At 37.3% G+C, this 14287-nt stretch overlaps 2 protein-coding genes across 6 annotated transcripts in view; one reads left to right on the top strand and one right to left on the bottom strand.

Moving 5' to 3' along the window:
• LOC127808022 (uncharacterized) overlaps positions 1 to 6301 on the top strand; it is a 51181-nt gene extending 44880 nt beyond the window's left edge. The window contains exons 36-39 of the mRNA XM_052346324.1: positions 5324 to 5391; positions 5656 to 5722; positions 5811 to 5879; positions 6037 to 6301. Coding sequence (XP_052202284.1) covers positions 5324 to 5391; positions 5656 to 5722; positions 5811 to 5879; positions 6037 to 6075 — 243 coding nt within the window. The 3' untranslated portion in view covers positions 6076 to 6301. The remainder of the gene's footprint in view (positions 1 to 5323; positions 5392 to 5655; positions 5723 to 5810; positions 5880 to 6036) is intronic.
• Positions 6302 to 7115: 814 nt separating this feature from the next.
• Positions 7116 to 13995, bottom strand: LOC127808023 (protein NLP5). Of its 5 annotated transcripts, none has more exons than XR_008024851.1 (6): positions 13420 to 13984; positions 11900 to 13098; positions 10610 to 10663; positions 9583 to 10516; positions 7376 to 9466; positions 7116 to 7275 (listed from the first exon to the last, which is right to left on the bottom strand). XR_008024851.1 is itself a non-coding variant. In XM_052346327.1 (6 exons), exons 2-6 carry the CDS (start codon positions 12788 to 12790, stop codon positions 8565 to 8567), a joined length of 2514 nt encoding a protein of 837 aa, XP_052202287.1. In that variant the 5' UTR covers positions 12791 to 13098; positions 13420 to 13986; the 3' UTR covers positions 7116 to 8564. The 5 variants fall into 5 exon arrangements, 4 of the variants coding, with proteins under 4 accessions (XP_052202287.1, XP_052202285.1, XP_052202286.1 ...); XM_052346327.1 differs by having other exon boundaries at positions 7116 to 9076; positions 9344 to 9466; positions 13420 to 13986; XM_052346328.1 differs by lacking the exon at positions 7116 to 7275 and having other exon boundaries at positions 9070 to 9212; positions 9344 to 9466; positions 13420 to 13995.
• Between the last annotated feature and the right edge of the window lie 292 nt (positions 13996 to 14287).

Below are 14287 nucleotides of genomic sequence, written 5' to 3'. Positions count from 1 at the left end.
CCCCCGTTTCCTGTGTCTCGTGTACCTGTGTTCGTGTCTATGCTTCATGGGTATTAGGAATAGAAACAGAAGAAAGAGCATAAACAAAGGCAAAATGGATAGAAGGTACACGATGATAGCTCAAGATAGTGTAAATAGGATGAGGATTGTGAGAAGAATGAGTACCTTTCTGAAGTGAAGGCTAAACAAGACCGAAAACTGAAGGAACAATGGCACCTGTAGGGAGACAAGTATCTATGGTAACTGCAACATCTGGAGGAACGGAGATGAAGAAACCACACCATCTGAAATCTTAACAGGAACCGAAAGAGAAAATGGTTGGAAATGATGCTGATAGAATCAAGAGAGGATGAGGGGGGACATACGAGGTAATGGGAGAAGAGGTTGTAGGAACCAAAAAAGCGAAGGAATGAACAGGAAGAACCTCATCAAAGAAAGTAACATTCAAAGCAAAGAAAGGACTAGAGTCAAAGAAAGTAACATTGGAAGAGAGAAAATAACAATTGAGATAAGGAGAGAAACACTTGTAACTCAGGAATACCCTAGGAATATACATTTAGTCGATTAAGGTGGTATTTGTCCCGTCCTCGTGATAGAAGATGAACAAAATAGGTGGAACCAAAAATATGAAAAGGAAGAGGATATAAAGGATCTTGAGGAAAAAGTAGAGTATGAGGAATGTGTCCACTAACAGTAGAAGGCATCCAATTAACTAGATAGCATGAAGTCAAAATTGAATTAGTTTTTCCCTCCAGCCTCTCTTTTCCCCTCTTCTTTTATCTCAGTTCTACATATCATTTCACATGGTATCAAAGCTAATCAAGAAGTGAATCTGGAGAATTGGGGCAGATTTGATGTAAATCAAACATCAAATCTTATCTGGGTTAAGTGGCAATCTGCATCCTCTTGCATTGAGGATTTTTTTTCCTGCACTGCGATCTGGTGATTCAGTGCTCCTGGTTGAGATCTGGACGTGCTGCAATCTGCTAACCTACTCTGCACACTGCAATCTGGTTGCTTCCTACAATCTGGCAGTTATGAGACCTGATCTGGGATCTGATTGCTTCCTTCAATCTGGTAGTTGTGAGATCTGTGATTTCTAGGGTTTGTATAATATGTCTGGTTTAAAGGTAATCTCCATACTCCTCCTGTTGTTATTCCAAATCTGGTACTCCTCTCATTACAACTGAAAAGCTGAATGGGAAAATTATTTCTATTGGTCAGCTTCAGTTAAAATGTGGTTTAGAGGCCAAGGGGTTAGTGATCATCTAACTAAGAAATCGAGTGAGATACTAGAAAATGATAGAATAATCTGGGATAAAGTTGATGCACAACTTTTATTTGGTTATGGCAGTCAATTGAATCCGATCTAGTACCTCTATTTCGTGTTTACGAAAGTTGTGCATAAATATGGTCCCATGCGCATATTCTTTATATAAATGACATTTTACATTTGTACACAGTCCTCAGTACATTTTACATTTGTGCATAGATATGTACATTGTACATTTCTCTTTATATAAAGAGATATTGGAGGGAAAAAGTGATTCAATTCTATTGAGCTGGGGTTACAAGTATTTATACTAAGCTACTATAACTGCTATGTACAAGTTATCTAAGGTAGGTACAAGGTACAACTAATATATACAACACCTAATACAATCAAATTAATATGAATTCTCAACAGTTTTCAACCCCAATTTTATAACTAAAGATGTCCTAACATTTTGTGTTTCAAAAAGCCATAGCATTCATTTTCAGAAAATCTAGAAAGCGTCAAAAAGGATATTTTCTATAATTCATAATATAAGGTTGAAAAATTAGAAAACTGAGTTTTCTATTTTCTAATGGGATATTCAATTGCTCAATAGAAAATTGAAGCTGAAAAATAGAAAATAATTTCTACAACTAGACAGCCCCTTAAATTTACCATCTAGTGTCTACATCCTTTGGTATTTCTATTTTCTAAGTGCTTTCATGTCTATACAAGCTGATTCTCTTTATTGTTTGTCATCAATAGATCAAAAAGGTTTAAGATGCACCAATTGGAAACCCATTGTTTTTCATTTTAGGACTAATCACAATTATGCTTCATTTGTAAGTCAAGAGGAAACAAAAAAAAGAAAAGAAAAAAAAAATATAACTTGAGACTTGATGCAACTTCTTTGGCTTCTTCACTTACAAACTGTGATGTTTTTTCTTGAGACTTGATGCAACTTCTTTGGCTTCTTTACTTACAAACTGTGATATTTTTTCTACAAGAGTAAGCAAAGAGTAAAATGCTTTTAGGATTGAAACCTATAATCATTTCAAACATGGAGTACTGGTAAACAATCTAGGTTGTACTTGTTGAGAAAAATATACCTCATAAAATATGAGAACACCAAGATCTTACTCTAAATACTCTCTTATTTTAACTAGAAAATCTAAACTCTCTGAAATGATTAAATTTGAAAACAACTACAAGTCAATGATGTACTTGACATATCTTGTTGTACCTAATTTGATTTCCCACAATCAAGTGGAATTCCGTCAAAATTGTAGTAGGAGGATATCTCATCAAAGACAACATTCCTTGAGACAGTGAAATTGTTGGTCTCTAGATCCATGCACTTCCACCCTCCCTTCCTTTTATTATACCCAACAAATATGCATTTCTTTGCTTTTGAATTTAACTTAGTGCTCTGTGAGTCTGGTATGTGGACATAGTAGGTAGATCCAAAGATTCTAAAATGCTTTCCCCAAACATAATTTCATTTAGAGACTTCATATTTGTTGAACTGAGTGGCACCCTATTAATCACCTAACTAGCACGCCAAAGTTACTCCTTAATACCTTGGTGCATATTGACACAAGAAAGTTACTCCTTAATACCTTGGTGCCAGCAAAATGATATGAACTCATTGGAAGTATATTCTTCTCCATTATTTGTCTGCAGCCTCTTGATCTTCTTTCCAAGTACACCTTCCACGGTTTCTTTGAATTCAAGAAATCTATTGAAGTGTAATTTTAGTTTTCCACAGTTTCTTTGAATTCCAGAAATCTACTAAAGACCTCAAGACTTTAGTTTTACAAAGTGCACCTAAGTGAACCTTGTAAAATTATCCACAATGATGACCATGTAATGGGACCCAGAATATGAGGGAGCTGTGGTTGGTCCCATAACATCACTATGTATCAGCTCTAGACGATACCTACACCTTGAGAGTGACTTGTCAAACGAGAGTAGATGTGACTTTCCATATCAACTTTAGCATACTTGTCCATTACCAAAATTAGCTAGACTTGGAAGCCGTTAATTTTATCAAATTAAGGTGTCCTATCATTGCGTGTCACGAATGTATTATCATAACTACTCATCTTATTAACATAAGATTGAGAAGCAGATAATACATACATGTCATTGACTCTTCTGCCGATGTGAAGAATATCGGCCTGAATATCCTTGACATTTGGAAGAAACTTGACCTCTCGCAGGCCAAACAATGCTTAATTGTTGTCATCAACTACATTAGATTCTAAGAGGAGGTTTTTCTTCATACCTGGAACATGGAACATGCAATGAAGTGTGAAAAAATTGTTATCTTCATCAATCACCACTGTTCCTTCACAACTTGATGGATAGTTTTATCAGCAATAACAATGGCATTATGACCTTCATATGAGAGGAAGCTTTAACATTTTGATTCATCACCTGTCAGGTGATGACCATGACCAGAATCCAGGATCTAGTCATTATCGAAGTTGATGGAAGTCATAGCACCAATCTTTGTTCTCTTAGTAATGCAACATCTTCCCAATCATCTTTATCCTGGTTCTAAACTACAGCCATATTATTTTGTCGTAACTTGATTCAACAATTTTTCTTAATGTGACTAGGTTTCCCATATTGATAGCACTTGAATAACTTCTCTTTTGAGGAGGAGTTGTTATCTTTTCTAGAACTTAAATCATCATTCTTTTCCTTTCCTTTTCCTTTGAAATTCCTCTTTTGCTTGGCAAGTAATACACTAGTTTCTTCATCTTTAATGGAGATATCAGCCATTTGCTTGGCTAGGGACTTTCGTGAAGACAATAGATTCTCAAACTCCTCCAAGGATATGGTTAGCCTTTAGCTGATGTGACAAAAGGAATATACTTGTTTTTAACTCCACAAATGATTAGAGGGTTCATCTGTGCTTCAAAGATCTTCTTATCCAGAATCAAGAAGGAAATTTCTGAACATAAATTCTTCATCGTCTAAAAGTATTGTGCTATTAGAAAGGTTACTTTGAGTCATATTAACCAACTCGTTTTCTAGCATCTACAACCAAGCTTCATCTTTCTTATTGAACAATCTGTCAAAGGTTTGTCAAATTTTGGTTGTTGATTTACTCAGAATAATATGATCAAATAAACCATGAGAGATAGAACAGTTTAAGACAAATTCTGACTTAGCATTTTCTATCATCTGCAACCGAGCTTCATCCTTTGTTGAACAACAATCTGTCAAGCAATTGTCAAATTTTACTTGTTGATTTACGCTTAAGAATATGATCAAATAAGCCATGAGAGATAGAAGACCCTTTTTTCCTCTTGCTGCTTATATTTCTCTTATTCTTTGTTTGGAGCAACCTTGTCTTCACCATCTACAATATCCCATCAATCTTCACGAAGCAGATATGGTTCCATGCTATTCGATAATTTGATTAGGTCAATAATTTGACACCCAATCCAATTGCTCGTGCACCTAAATCCATTAGAAATTTCTATAAAAGTATTTAACAAAAATTACTTGATAATGATCTTGCCAGAAAATTTGCTACCAATGATAAAATTTGCATAGAAATTTTGTACAACCTAGTTTTGGAATAAAAATAACCAGATCTAAAAACTAGATTTGAACCAACTAGATAACTTGAACGTAGATCAACAACGATCCGAACCACTAGTGAGAAAGGCAAGAGAACCTTAGATCAGAGTTGGGTCTAATACCATGTTGAAAAAAACTACTCTATACTCTCTTGTATTAACCAGAAAACTAAAAAATACTCCTATATATAGACCAAAATAATCTAAAACTAAAACTAAATCTAACTAGAAATTCCCAGCTATCTATAATTTTGATCCAACTCTTACTTGGAATCATTATCACATAACAAATAGATATTATCTTTAACTTATCAAGAAATCAACTCGATGATAAATTCAACAGTAAAGTGTATTTAGAAGGATCATTAAATAAAAATGGTTAACCCAATGACTACTAGGGTTTTTTATGGTTTTCTTTTGAACACAAGACTGTCACAAGATTTGTTCTCATGCATTTATCACGGTCATGCAGATAAGCAGTGGAGACAGAAACCAACGGATGGAGGAGTCTTTGTCTACAATGGGCGCTTCTGTCTTCAGGTTCTTTTCCTCCACCATGAGCAAGTTCTATAATTCTTATGCTAGCAACAAGTAGCCCTAGTGTTTTGAAAAGCAGAAATAATAAGTCATAAAAGTCCTTTCGGTTGCACTTTGGGCGATCACAATTGAAAAACAGATAACGCCTTTACTGTGTAGAAACTCAAAGCCTTTGGAACTAGTTTTTTCTTCACTGTATTTTGAGTATAAACTTCTCTCTCAAACTCGGAACAGTTGTAACTAAGAATTACAAATGTATTTCTGCAGTGGGATTACGCTGACAAAGCTAGTTGGGGTGCTTGTGCTTTGCTTCTCAAGGACTGAAGTTTTTGTGGTCTCTGATTCTACACTTACAGTTTTCGCATTCAGTAGGGCCTTTAATTACTTTTTTTTTTTTATCTAAATTCCATCTTCTTCTGCAGGTTTATTATTTCCAAATGTACCTGGCCTTGGTTCTTCTTGGTTTCTTGCACGGCCTTGTATTTTTACCTGTACGTCACTCGCATACTTCCTACATATATCTATGCCAATGATTTCAGTTAAATGTTAAAGTGGTCTATGTCTGATTCTTTTGTTATGTTAAGAAAGAATTTCATCCACAAAAAGAACTATGGATTAATGACAAGTTTTCCTGCTTTGTGTGTGCAGGTATTATTAAGCATCTTTGGTCCACCTTCAAGGGTTTAGTCATGGAGCAAGATCAACTGCCTCCTGTTAAAATCCCAACTGTAAGCTAGCTGACAGTGGATTGACTATAGGAGCTCCATTAATGGGGTTAAAATTTTGCTGTTCCTTTGGTAGTATTGCATGTAAAAAAATCAGTGGGAGAACAGGTTCCTGTATTTATTATCCTAGATCCATTGTAAAAATCCATCTTTTTTCTTTCTGAAAGAAAAGAAAAAAGTTAATTGTACGCGTCTTCTGAAACGTCTGCAGCTTGATAGTTAGGAGGCGCGGAGCATTTGAGTCGTGTGGCGGGCCGTCCAATTGTATTAAGTAAACACAAGTCAGTTTGATCCTTACGTACTGTTTACCCTACTGCCCCACCTGAAGTTCCAGCATCATGCTCAAAAGATAAAAAAGTTTATTTTTCTCATCTACCATATAAATAATATTTAATTTTTTAATTAAGATAATATTTGTTAATTAAGATATAAATAAAAATATATATATAGAAAACATTTCAAATTTTTGTTCTTTTCAATATGTTTGTTAAATTTATGTGTTGATTTTTAAAAAATAAATTACGTAATTTCTTATCTAATATTTTTTAAATATATTTATTTCTCACCATTTTAGATAAACATATATTGGATCTTATAAATAAAAAAAATAATAATACATATCTTGATTTGAAAAATATTTTAATTTTATTTTAATATAATTTTATATTTTCTTATTAACAAAAGCAATCTAAAAGCATTAAATTAATTTTCTTCTTGCTACAAAGTTGCAAGTATTCTAATAGGACATGTACAAACACCCAAAGGTAGAGGTACACATTCGGTTATAATTTAATCGAATTGATCAAAAAATATTAATCAAACCAAACTGACCGATTGATTCCAATTAACTGAACTAATCGAAATCGGACTAATCAAAATTTAAATTGAGTTAACCGAATCAATAATCAAAAATTAATTGTGCAAAACCATAAATTGATAAAGAAATTGATATAGAAAAAAAATTGATTTACATAAACAGTGGAAGAACGTTTGTGCAACCCATTTGTACAAACGAATGAATACACACAATAAAGAATATAAATCTATTTACAATGAAGAAGAATAGAAAAATGCAAACACATTTACAATGTAGAAGAATTGAAGAAATACACAAGAGAATACAAATCTGTTTGTGTAAACGAAAGAAATACAAACAAACAACCTGTAATGCAAACGAAGAAATACATCAAGAAACTAACCCAACTGAAAGTCAAAAAAATTGAAAAATCTTACAAAACCCTAACCTAACTATCAATACTAACCTGAGTAACCTCTGTCGACGGTCGGTCATCGTTGGTGTGAGTTGATCGTCTAAGCATAGGGAAGGAAAGGAAGAAACAAGTGATGGAATGGTCGGGGCAATTGTCGATGTGGGTCTGATGAAGGAGACAAAAGGGACGGTCAGACGACGAAGGGAAAGGTGGCGGCTGATGACTACCAATGACAAAGACAGAGGTGACCATCACCAATTTACTGATGGCGATGTGCCGACATACACAAAATCGATCGATTTGTGCTGGTTTACTGGAAGGTCTCTCTCTCTTTATCGGTCTTGGTCTCCAGACTCCAGGTGAGTGGCTGCCTTGAGGCGAAAAGGTGTTGGGTCACGGACTCACGGGTAATAACTTTCAGTTCGGGCGTCAGAAGGGTCACGAGTAACTTTTGATTATTTGTTTATTTTGGTATAAATAATCAAGCCAAACTGAATAACTAATATTTAGAAAAAAAATATAATCGAACCGAACTATTTTTTTTATGAAAAATCAAATCAAATCAAACCGACCAAACTTGTCGGTTCAATTTACCCAAATTTCTGCTCACCCCTACCCAAAGGAATGGTGTCCCCCATAATAGATCTCCTACAGAGATGCCCACTTCAGATTGCATCATTCTAGATTCTATCTCCAAATGGGCTTTACAGTTGCACCACCACACCCTCTCCAAATTCAATTCAACTTCTGCCCACTTTGTGGGCTTGGGAGTTGACATGCATACATAGTCACATCCCTGAATACAATAATTGGATGAAAACCAATGGAGATGCATCACTTACTCTTCTTATTCAGGCTAAACTTCCTAAACAGTACAATAAATTATGATTTCTGGAGTTGTTGTGCTCCAAAAATCACTTTTGATACTTTCCATTAACTACTAGCTCCTATTTCCCAATAATTATAAACTTCTTTCAGCGGATTCAAACAACCAGAAGCATTACTCATAATGTAACGAATAATCAGCTAACAGCCATCCATTTGTTAGCACGAAAACTGGAGCTTTTCCTTGGATAACAATATTGTCCTCAATATTCTGCAACATGGCCAAAGCCAGGCACTAGGATCGCCCCTTTTTGAGCCCTGAATGCTGAGAGCTGAAACCCATGGATGGACGACGACTCAGTATTCAAACTGCAGCAAAATCATCAATCTCCCCGGGGTATCAACTCGTAGATTTTCATATCGCGCTGCTGCTACCAAAAGAACTTCCGGGACGTTGGTGAGGAATCCGATAGAGTAAAAGCCTAATCGTGTGGTTCTGAGATGGCCCGCACACATCAACACACTCCTCCAAATCGGCATCACATGTTAACAAAACCCATTCAGAGTCATCATCCAAGTACTTCAGCTGAAATCCCTTTATGTCGTCTATTCTAAATCTCATAGCGATTTCTTGCAGTAAATCCTTGTATCCCCAGTAGCAGTTACTTTGCATGCGAAACCGGATTTTCTCTTCCCCATATGTGACTTTTACTCGGAGAGCATCCCCTTCTTGAGATTTGCAACCGACATTTCTTGATACTGGGGGAAAAGTTACAGATTCAGGGTGCTCGGTGAGAGACTTGTGGCTGTGGGATCTGGGGATGAGTTTTGGCACTTCATCACTGGAGGGACACAGTTCTGCTTCACTTCTTACCCTCTCTAAAGCACCATTACCAGAGTTCTCTTTGGCCATTGGATCTTCACTACCTGAAAGATTCACTGTGTGAGGATGTGGCTGTGTCCCACTAGAACAACATTGGCTTGAATTTGAACTGTGGCTGCAAGAAGAAGAAGGTGATATGGAACCGGCAGCTGGGGCCAAAAAACTGACGACCTCAGGGTGCTGCATGTTCAAGAGATTTGATTGATCACTTAGCTTCCAGGTTGAAAACGGTTTGGTTTTTGAAAATTTTGGAGACGCTAGCTCTGGGAAGTTTGAATAGAAGGACTCAATTTGAAGAGAACCGGAGGCACCTTGGACTGAGTCAATCACTCGTTGGAGTTTCTGTAACGAGTGCCCAACCTTCTTGATCTTCCGAGAAGGCCACCGTTGAATTCCATGCTGCCTACATATCCTTTTCAAAGTGGTCGGGCAAACTGAAATTTAAAGAAAAATCAACACACAAGTTAAAGAATGTTCATCTTGCGGAGATGTGATTTCCCCTGGTTCAAAGTTCACCAAAAGTATAGATGTTGCCATAAATATTGCTTACCACCGATACTTTTGGCTGCATCTTTTAGGCTGCCAGCAAAATATTGCCGAAGAATTTCCAGGGTGATAGTTTTCTCTGTCTTGGTACGTCGTCTCTCTCCTGTTCTACCCTCATTTAAGAAGCTAACTTCACCAAAACTAGAATGATCTCCAGTACAGGCAACACTTGCTCTTGCTCCTAAACTAGTATTGCTTTGGGTTTGTTTAAAGTCTGAGGATCTGTCAATCGATACTTCATTTGGTTTCTCTTTCTGGAATAGTTGATCATTACCATTCTCCCAGATTAAACGGCTTGCCGTCCATGTTGACCCTTCTTGAGAATACTGTTCGGAATGAGTACGTTCCACTGAAGGGGCTATCACTTCATCAACTGGCAAAAGAGTCTCGTCTTGCAATTCCTTGTCAGTGATGATCCTTAAGCTCCGGCAAACTTTTTGTATAATAATTGACAAGGAACTGAGCATCTTCTTCTGTTCTTCAAAATCGAGGCAATCAACAGGTAAGAAGAACTCTAAAACAAAGTCAGCTGTACCAGTGTGGAGGCTTCTCAGGCGTATGGCCACAGCAGCGTGCAATCCAAACATCCTTGCATGGTGAGAAAGGGGATATTCTGTCTTGGTGAAAGAAGTAATATCTGATGAGAAGCATGGTTGGTTGGTCATAAATGCCCGCCCAACAACGCCCTGACCTCTCAGCAAGTGGTGCTCAGAGCAAGCTTTGAGAAAATCTTGCATACGGGAATCAGAAAGGTAGCAAGCTGAATCCACTGTTGAAGCACAATGAACGTAGTTCTCATCAGAGTGCCTGCTTCCCCGTTTACCTTGTTGGATACACGGTACCCACGTTTGAGCCAAGGGTAAGTTATGTGTTTCACATGCAGATCGCAAGACTTCCAGAATCTCTGGTAATGCAGCTTGATAGGATCCATTGCATACCTGATGCAAAACAGTCCCACACATAACGCTAAGAAAAAAAATCATAAAAATTTCAGTAGACCTCTGTTTCTTTCTTGAAGATTGTCCAATTACCTTGATGTTCTGAGTGCTTGATACTTCAGAGGCAGAGCTCCTTAGATCAACAGCCTGCAACAAGCCGATTGCTCATGTCAGAAATTCTGAAGAGACGTGTTCGTGTTGCCCTTTTGATGCTCCAATAAATAAGAAATTAATCTGAGCAAATTTCAATTTCCTTTTATAAGCTGTAAAAAGACTCAGGGCCTACTCCTATGGTTTTATAAAAGGTGCAGTGATCAAGATTAAATTAGGTGGCACCTGAATATGTCAATATGTACTTTTTTTCTCCCTATATCATATCAAGGCCTGCAAAATGGTAGAGGTTTACTAGTGTTCTTAAGATTTTGATCTACATCCTCCAAGATGGTAGTGGTAGAGGTAGTAGAATAACGAAATGACACTTAGAAAATTGCCTTTTGTTGAATCCCAAATTTTCTTTAATGTATTAATACATTACAAAACGAAGATCCTATTTTGATAAATAGGATTGCATTTGAATAGCAAGATATATACGTATGACTTGCTGAAATTCTAAGTGGAATAGCGTCAGGGTCAAGATTTTTTTTTTTTTTTTTTTTCACTTTGGCAACTACTCTTCTAGTCTTCTGAATCATGTTCATGTCTGCATTATGTGTTGCACGTGTTATCGCAGTTCAAACCAAGAGCAAATTTTGATATGTGAAGCAATTGAACAGAAAAAAGAAGTCATACTTACCAAAGTTTGGTTGGATAAAGATTGTCCTATTTTGAGTTCTAAGAACAGAAAGCACAAGAAGAAAAAGGCTTGTCAATGTAGAATTTACACAGTATGTTGAGTAGCACACATGAAGTTTTGGGATATTTACCAGTCTTGCTTGCTTTTAAGACTTTCAGCTTTAAACTTAGTCATCTGGTTTTCTGGGGCTCTTTTCACCCGAAAAGCAAAAGGCAGAAATACATCGGCTTTCCAGACTTCTTGGAAACACAAAACTTCAATGAATTTTTAATGTTTCAACTATATGCAATTAAGGAATGAAAGAAGTTCTAAAAGATCTAAGGTAACTGAAGCTCTTTTTAGACTATTCAGAGACTAGACTTCTAAATATGCAATGTTGAAGATATTCATACAGCACGATGTGTGGTCGAGATTATTAGAGGTTCAGTTATAAAATTCCAGGTGTGACATAAAGCTCTTACCAGATGAAGCAAACAAAGTTTCTCAATTATCTAAAAGAGCACAAAGTTTCTGCATTATCTACAAGGAAACACTTAAACAATGAAACCCAACAAAAGGAATCAAGAAGAAGATAAGCAAAGCAAACTGACCTCAAGTGCTTTACAAACACTTTCAATCTCAGGACCATAATTGACCTTTTGATCAGTCATAGCAACCTCAATCACACCCAAGCAATTCTTACTACCTTGTTCAAAAACTGGTAGGGCAAGGGTTCCACGGACACCATATTGTTTTGCGTGGCCAACTCGTGCAAATTCATCATTTCTAAAGAACCGAACATCAGGTGTCCACTCAGGAACCTTACCCCTGAAAACCCGCCCAGGCAATCCCACAATCCCGTTGGAGTTCTCCTCAGTAGGGAATTGATAGGTCACGGAGATTTTCCGGTAACTGGCAAGACTAGGACTATTAAGATCAAGAGAGAAGGGTTGATCACTAGTGGTCAGAATATGTCTGCCCCCACTACTTACAGGAACCCATATTTGAATAAGGGCATCTTTGTTTCTCGTGGAATCTTTTATGTGCTCAAGCGCCCAAATTAATCTATCCATCACAGAAGATCCAGGACCGGGATTTGCTTTGGGTCCAATCCACCACCTTTTACTAAGATCAGAACACCCAGCAAGATCAACCATGTTTTGGCTAGGAGCAAGACTTTTAGTAGGATTTTGCCCTTGGGGTTCACTAGTAGACAGATTCTCGGGAAAAGATGACCTTTGCCTTTCTTCTTGACTGTCCTTTTGAAATGGGCTTGCGCATACGTTTGATTCTCCGTTGTTTGCTTGAAAAGGAGGCCATGTGAAGGTTGGATCAAACACCGCATTAGAAGTAGAAGGGCTATTATGCAAGAATTCAGATCCACCAGTCGTCTCCAACCAATACCCTCCTTGCAACAAGAGTTCATCCATGTAACCAAAATCCATGGCTAAATCAGGTGGAGCTGCTAAGCTGCTATTGGATGGGAAAAAGGTGTCGTCCATCAAAGTACTTCTCCAAAAGTTCTTTTTTAACTTTCAAGAAACCACTGGTCAATCTAATCTTTTAGCCTCTGAGACCCCATCTGCCCATATAACCAAAGCACTCTCAATCAAGAATTTATAGGAGATGAGATGAAAGGACCAATTTGAACCCATATAACGACTTCAAAGATATCTGAAAAGGAAACAAAGCTCTGCTGATTATCCACTTGTGACAGCTACACAAAGAAGAATTGATATGCAATGTTGGGGATTTCTTCTCTCCTTTTTCCGAGTAAGGTATATATCTGATTTCAGTCAAGTTTGCAGATCTGCAAAAATCAACAGAGAATAACATAAAGATGAAGTAAGAATCATAACAAATCCCATTTCCCTACATGCTCAATGCATCAGAAGTCCAATCAACACAAACAGTGAAGATGCCAAATTAGCAAGTACATAAAATAAAAACCAACTTTTTCTATGGAGATTCTCCCAACATGGCCAGTACTTTTGCCCATTCCTCTTTTCAACCACAATTACAAATTCAAATAGAAGCACACTCAAAGAAAGCCCATGACTAATTCCCCAGTCAGAAACTGAAGAAGATGACCCATAAAAAACATACGTAGAGAAGCAGAGGAGCAACTCACTATGCAAAGATTCTTGGATTCCTGGATATTTCTGAAATACACAAAAGGTATTGTGGCTGTCTGAGATGGAGGAAGATGAGCAACACATGATTCTGAGAAGCTGTCTAATTGTCAAGGAGCTGGTCCCTTCCCTCGTGAAATCCTCACCAAAACAAAAGAAGACAGCCTCTTTCTCTTGGTTATTATCTGGCCCTGCTTTGCTCTTGTGATTCTCTCCTCCTAAGAGAAGAAGATTCTCCTCGCATAGAAGGGCCCCACCAGAAAGCCCTAGGGATTCCCGCAGCCAAGTCAACTCACCTACTTCCACTTGCAGAGAAAACCCACAGCGATGGATGGATGAAAAGTTTGCTCATTCATACGGTTCAAGATTCGAGCTTTAACAAATGAAGAAATGGAGAGGGCGAGGAGAGAACTGAGAAGGATGAACTTGTTTGGTTAAAAAGAAAAAAATGGGATTGTCCTTTGCTTTGTTGTGGGCATTGTCAAAACCCAAAACAATTTGTTCGTTTTTCAGCAAGTGGTGCTTGCGTTTTCCCACTGCTCATGTCATCCGCAGAACAAATCTGTTGATTCAGTCCCACTCTCTGTTAAAGCGCGTTGAAGTGAAGTGGGGCTTATATATGATTAGAACACGACAACAAGCTTTTCCTTCTCTGAAGCAAAATTAGAATTTGCATTTGCACCCGAAGGAAAAAAAACCGGAGAAAGTGAACTTGCCTCTGTCACATCACTGTTTAAGTAATTTAACCATTGAAGTCATAAAACTAATCGATTTGCAAGAGAATGTGTAGAGATGGATGGGGATGGAGATGGTGGATTTTCTTTATTCTTTTCTTTATGAACAGTGCTGTAATGCGAAAACAGATTC

The sequence above is a fragment of the Diospyros lotus genome, chromosome 8 (genome assembly GCF_014633365.1).
Source record: "Diospyros lotus cultivar Yz01 chromosome 8, ASM1463336v1, whole genome shotgun sequence".
NCBI classification, from domain to species: domain Eukaryota; kingdom Viridiplantae; phylum Streptophyta; class Magnoliopsida; order Ericales; family Ebenaceae; genus Diospyros; species Diospyros lotus.
The sequence above is the reverse complement of the archived record's forward strand: the minus strand, read 5'-3'. Positions and strand labels throughout refer to the sequence as shown.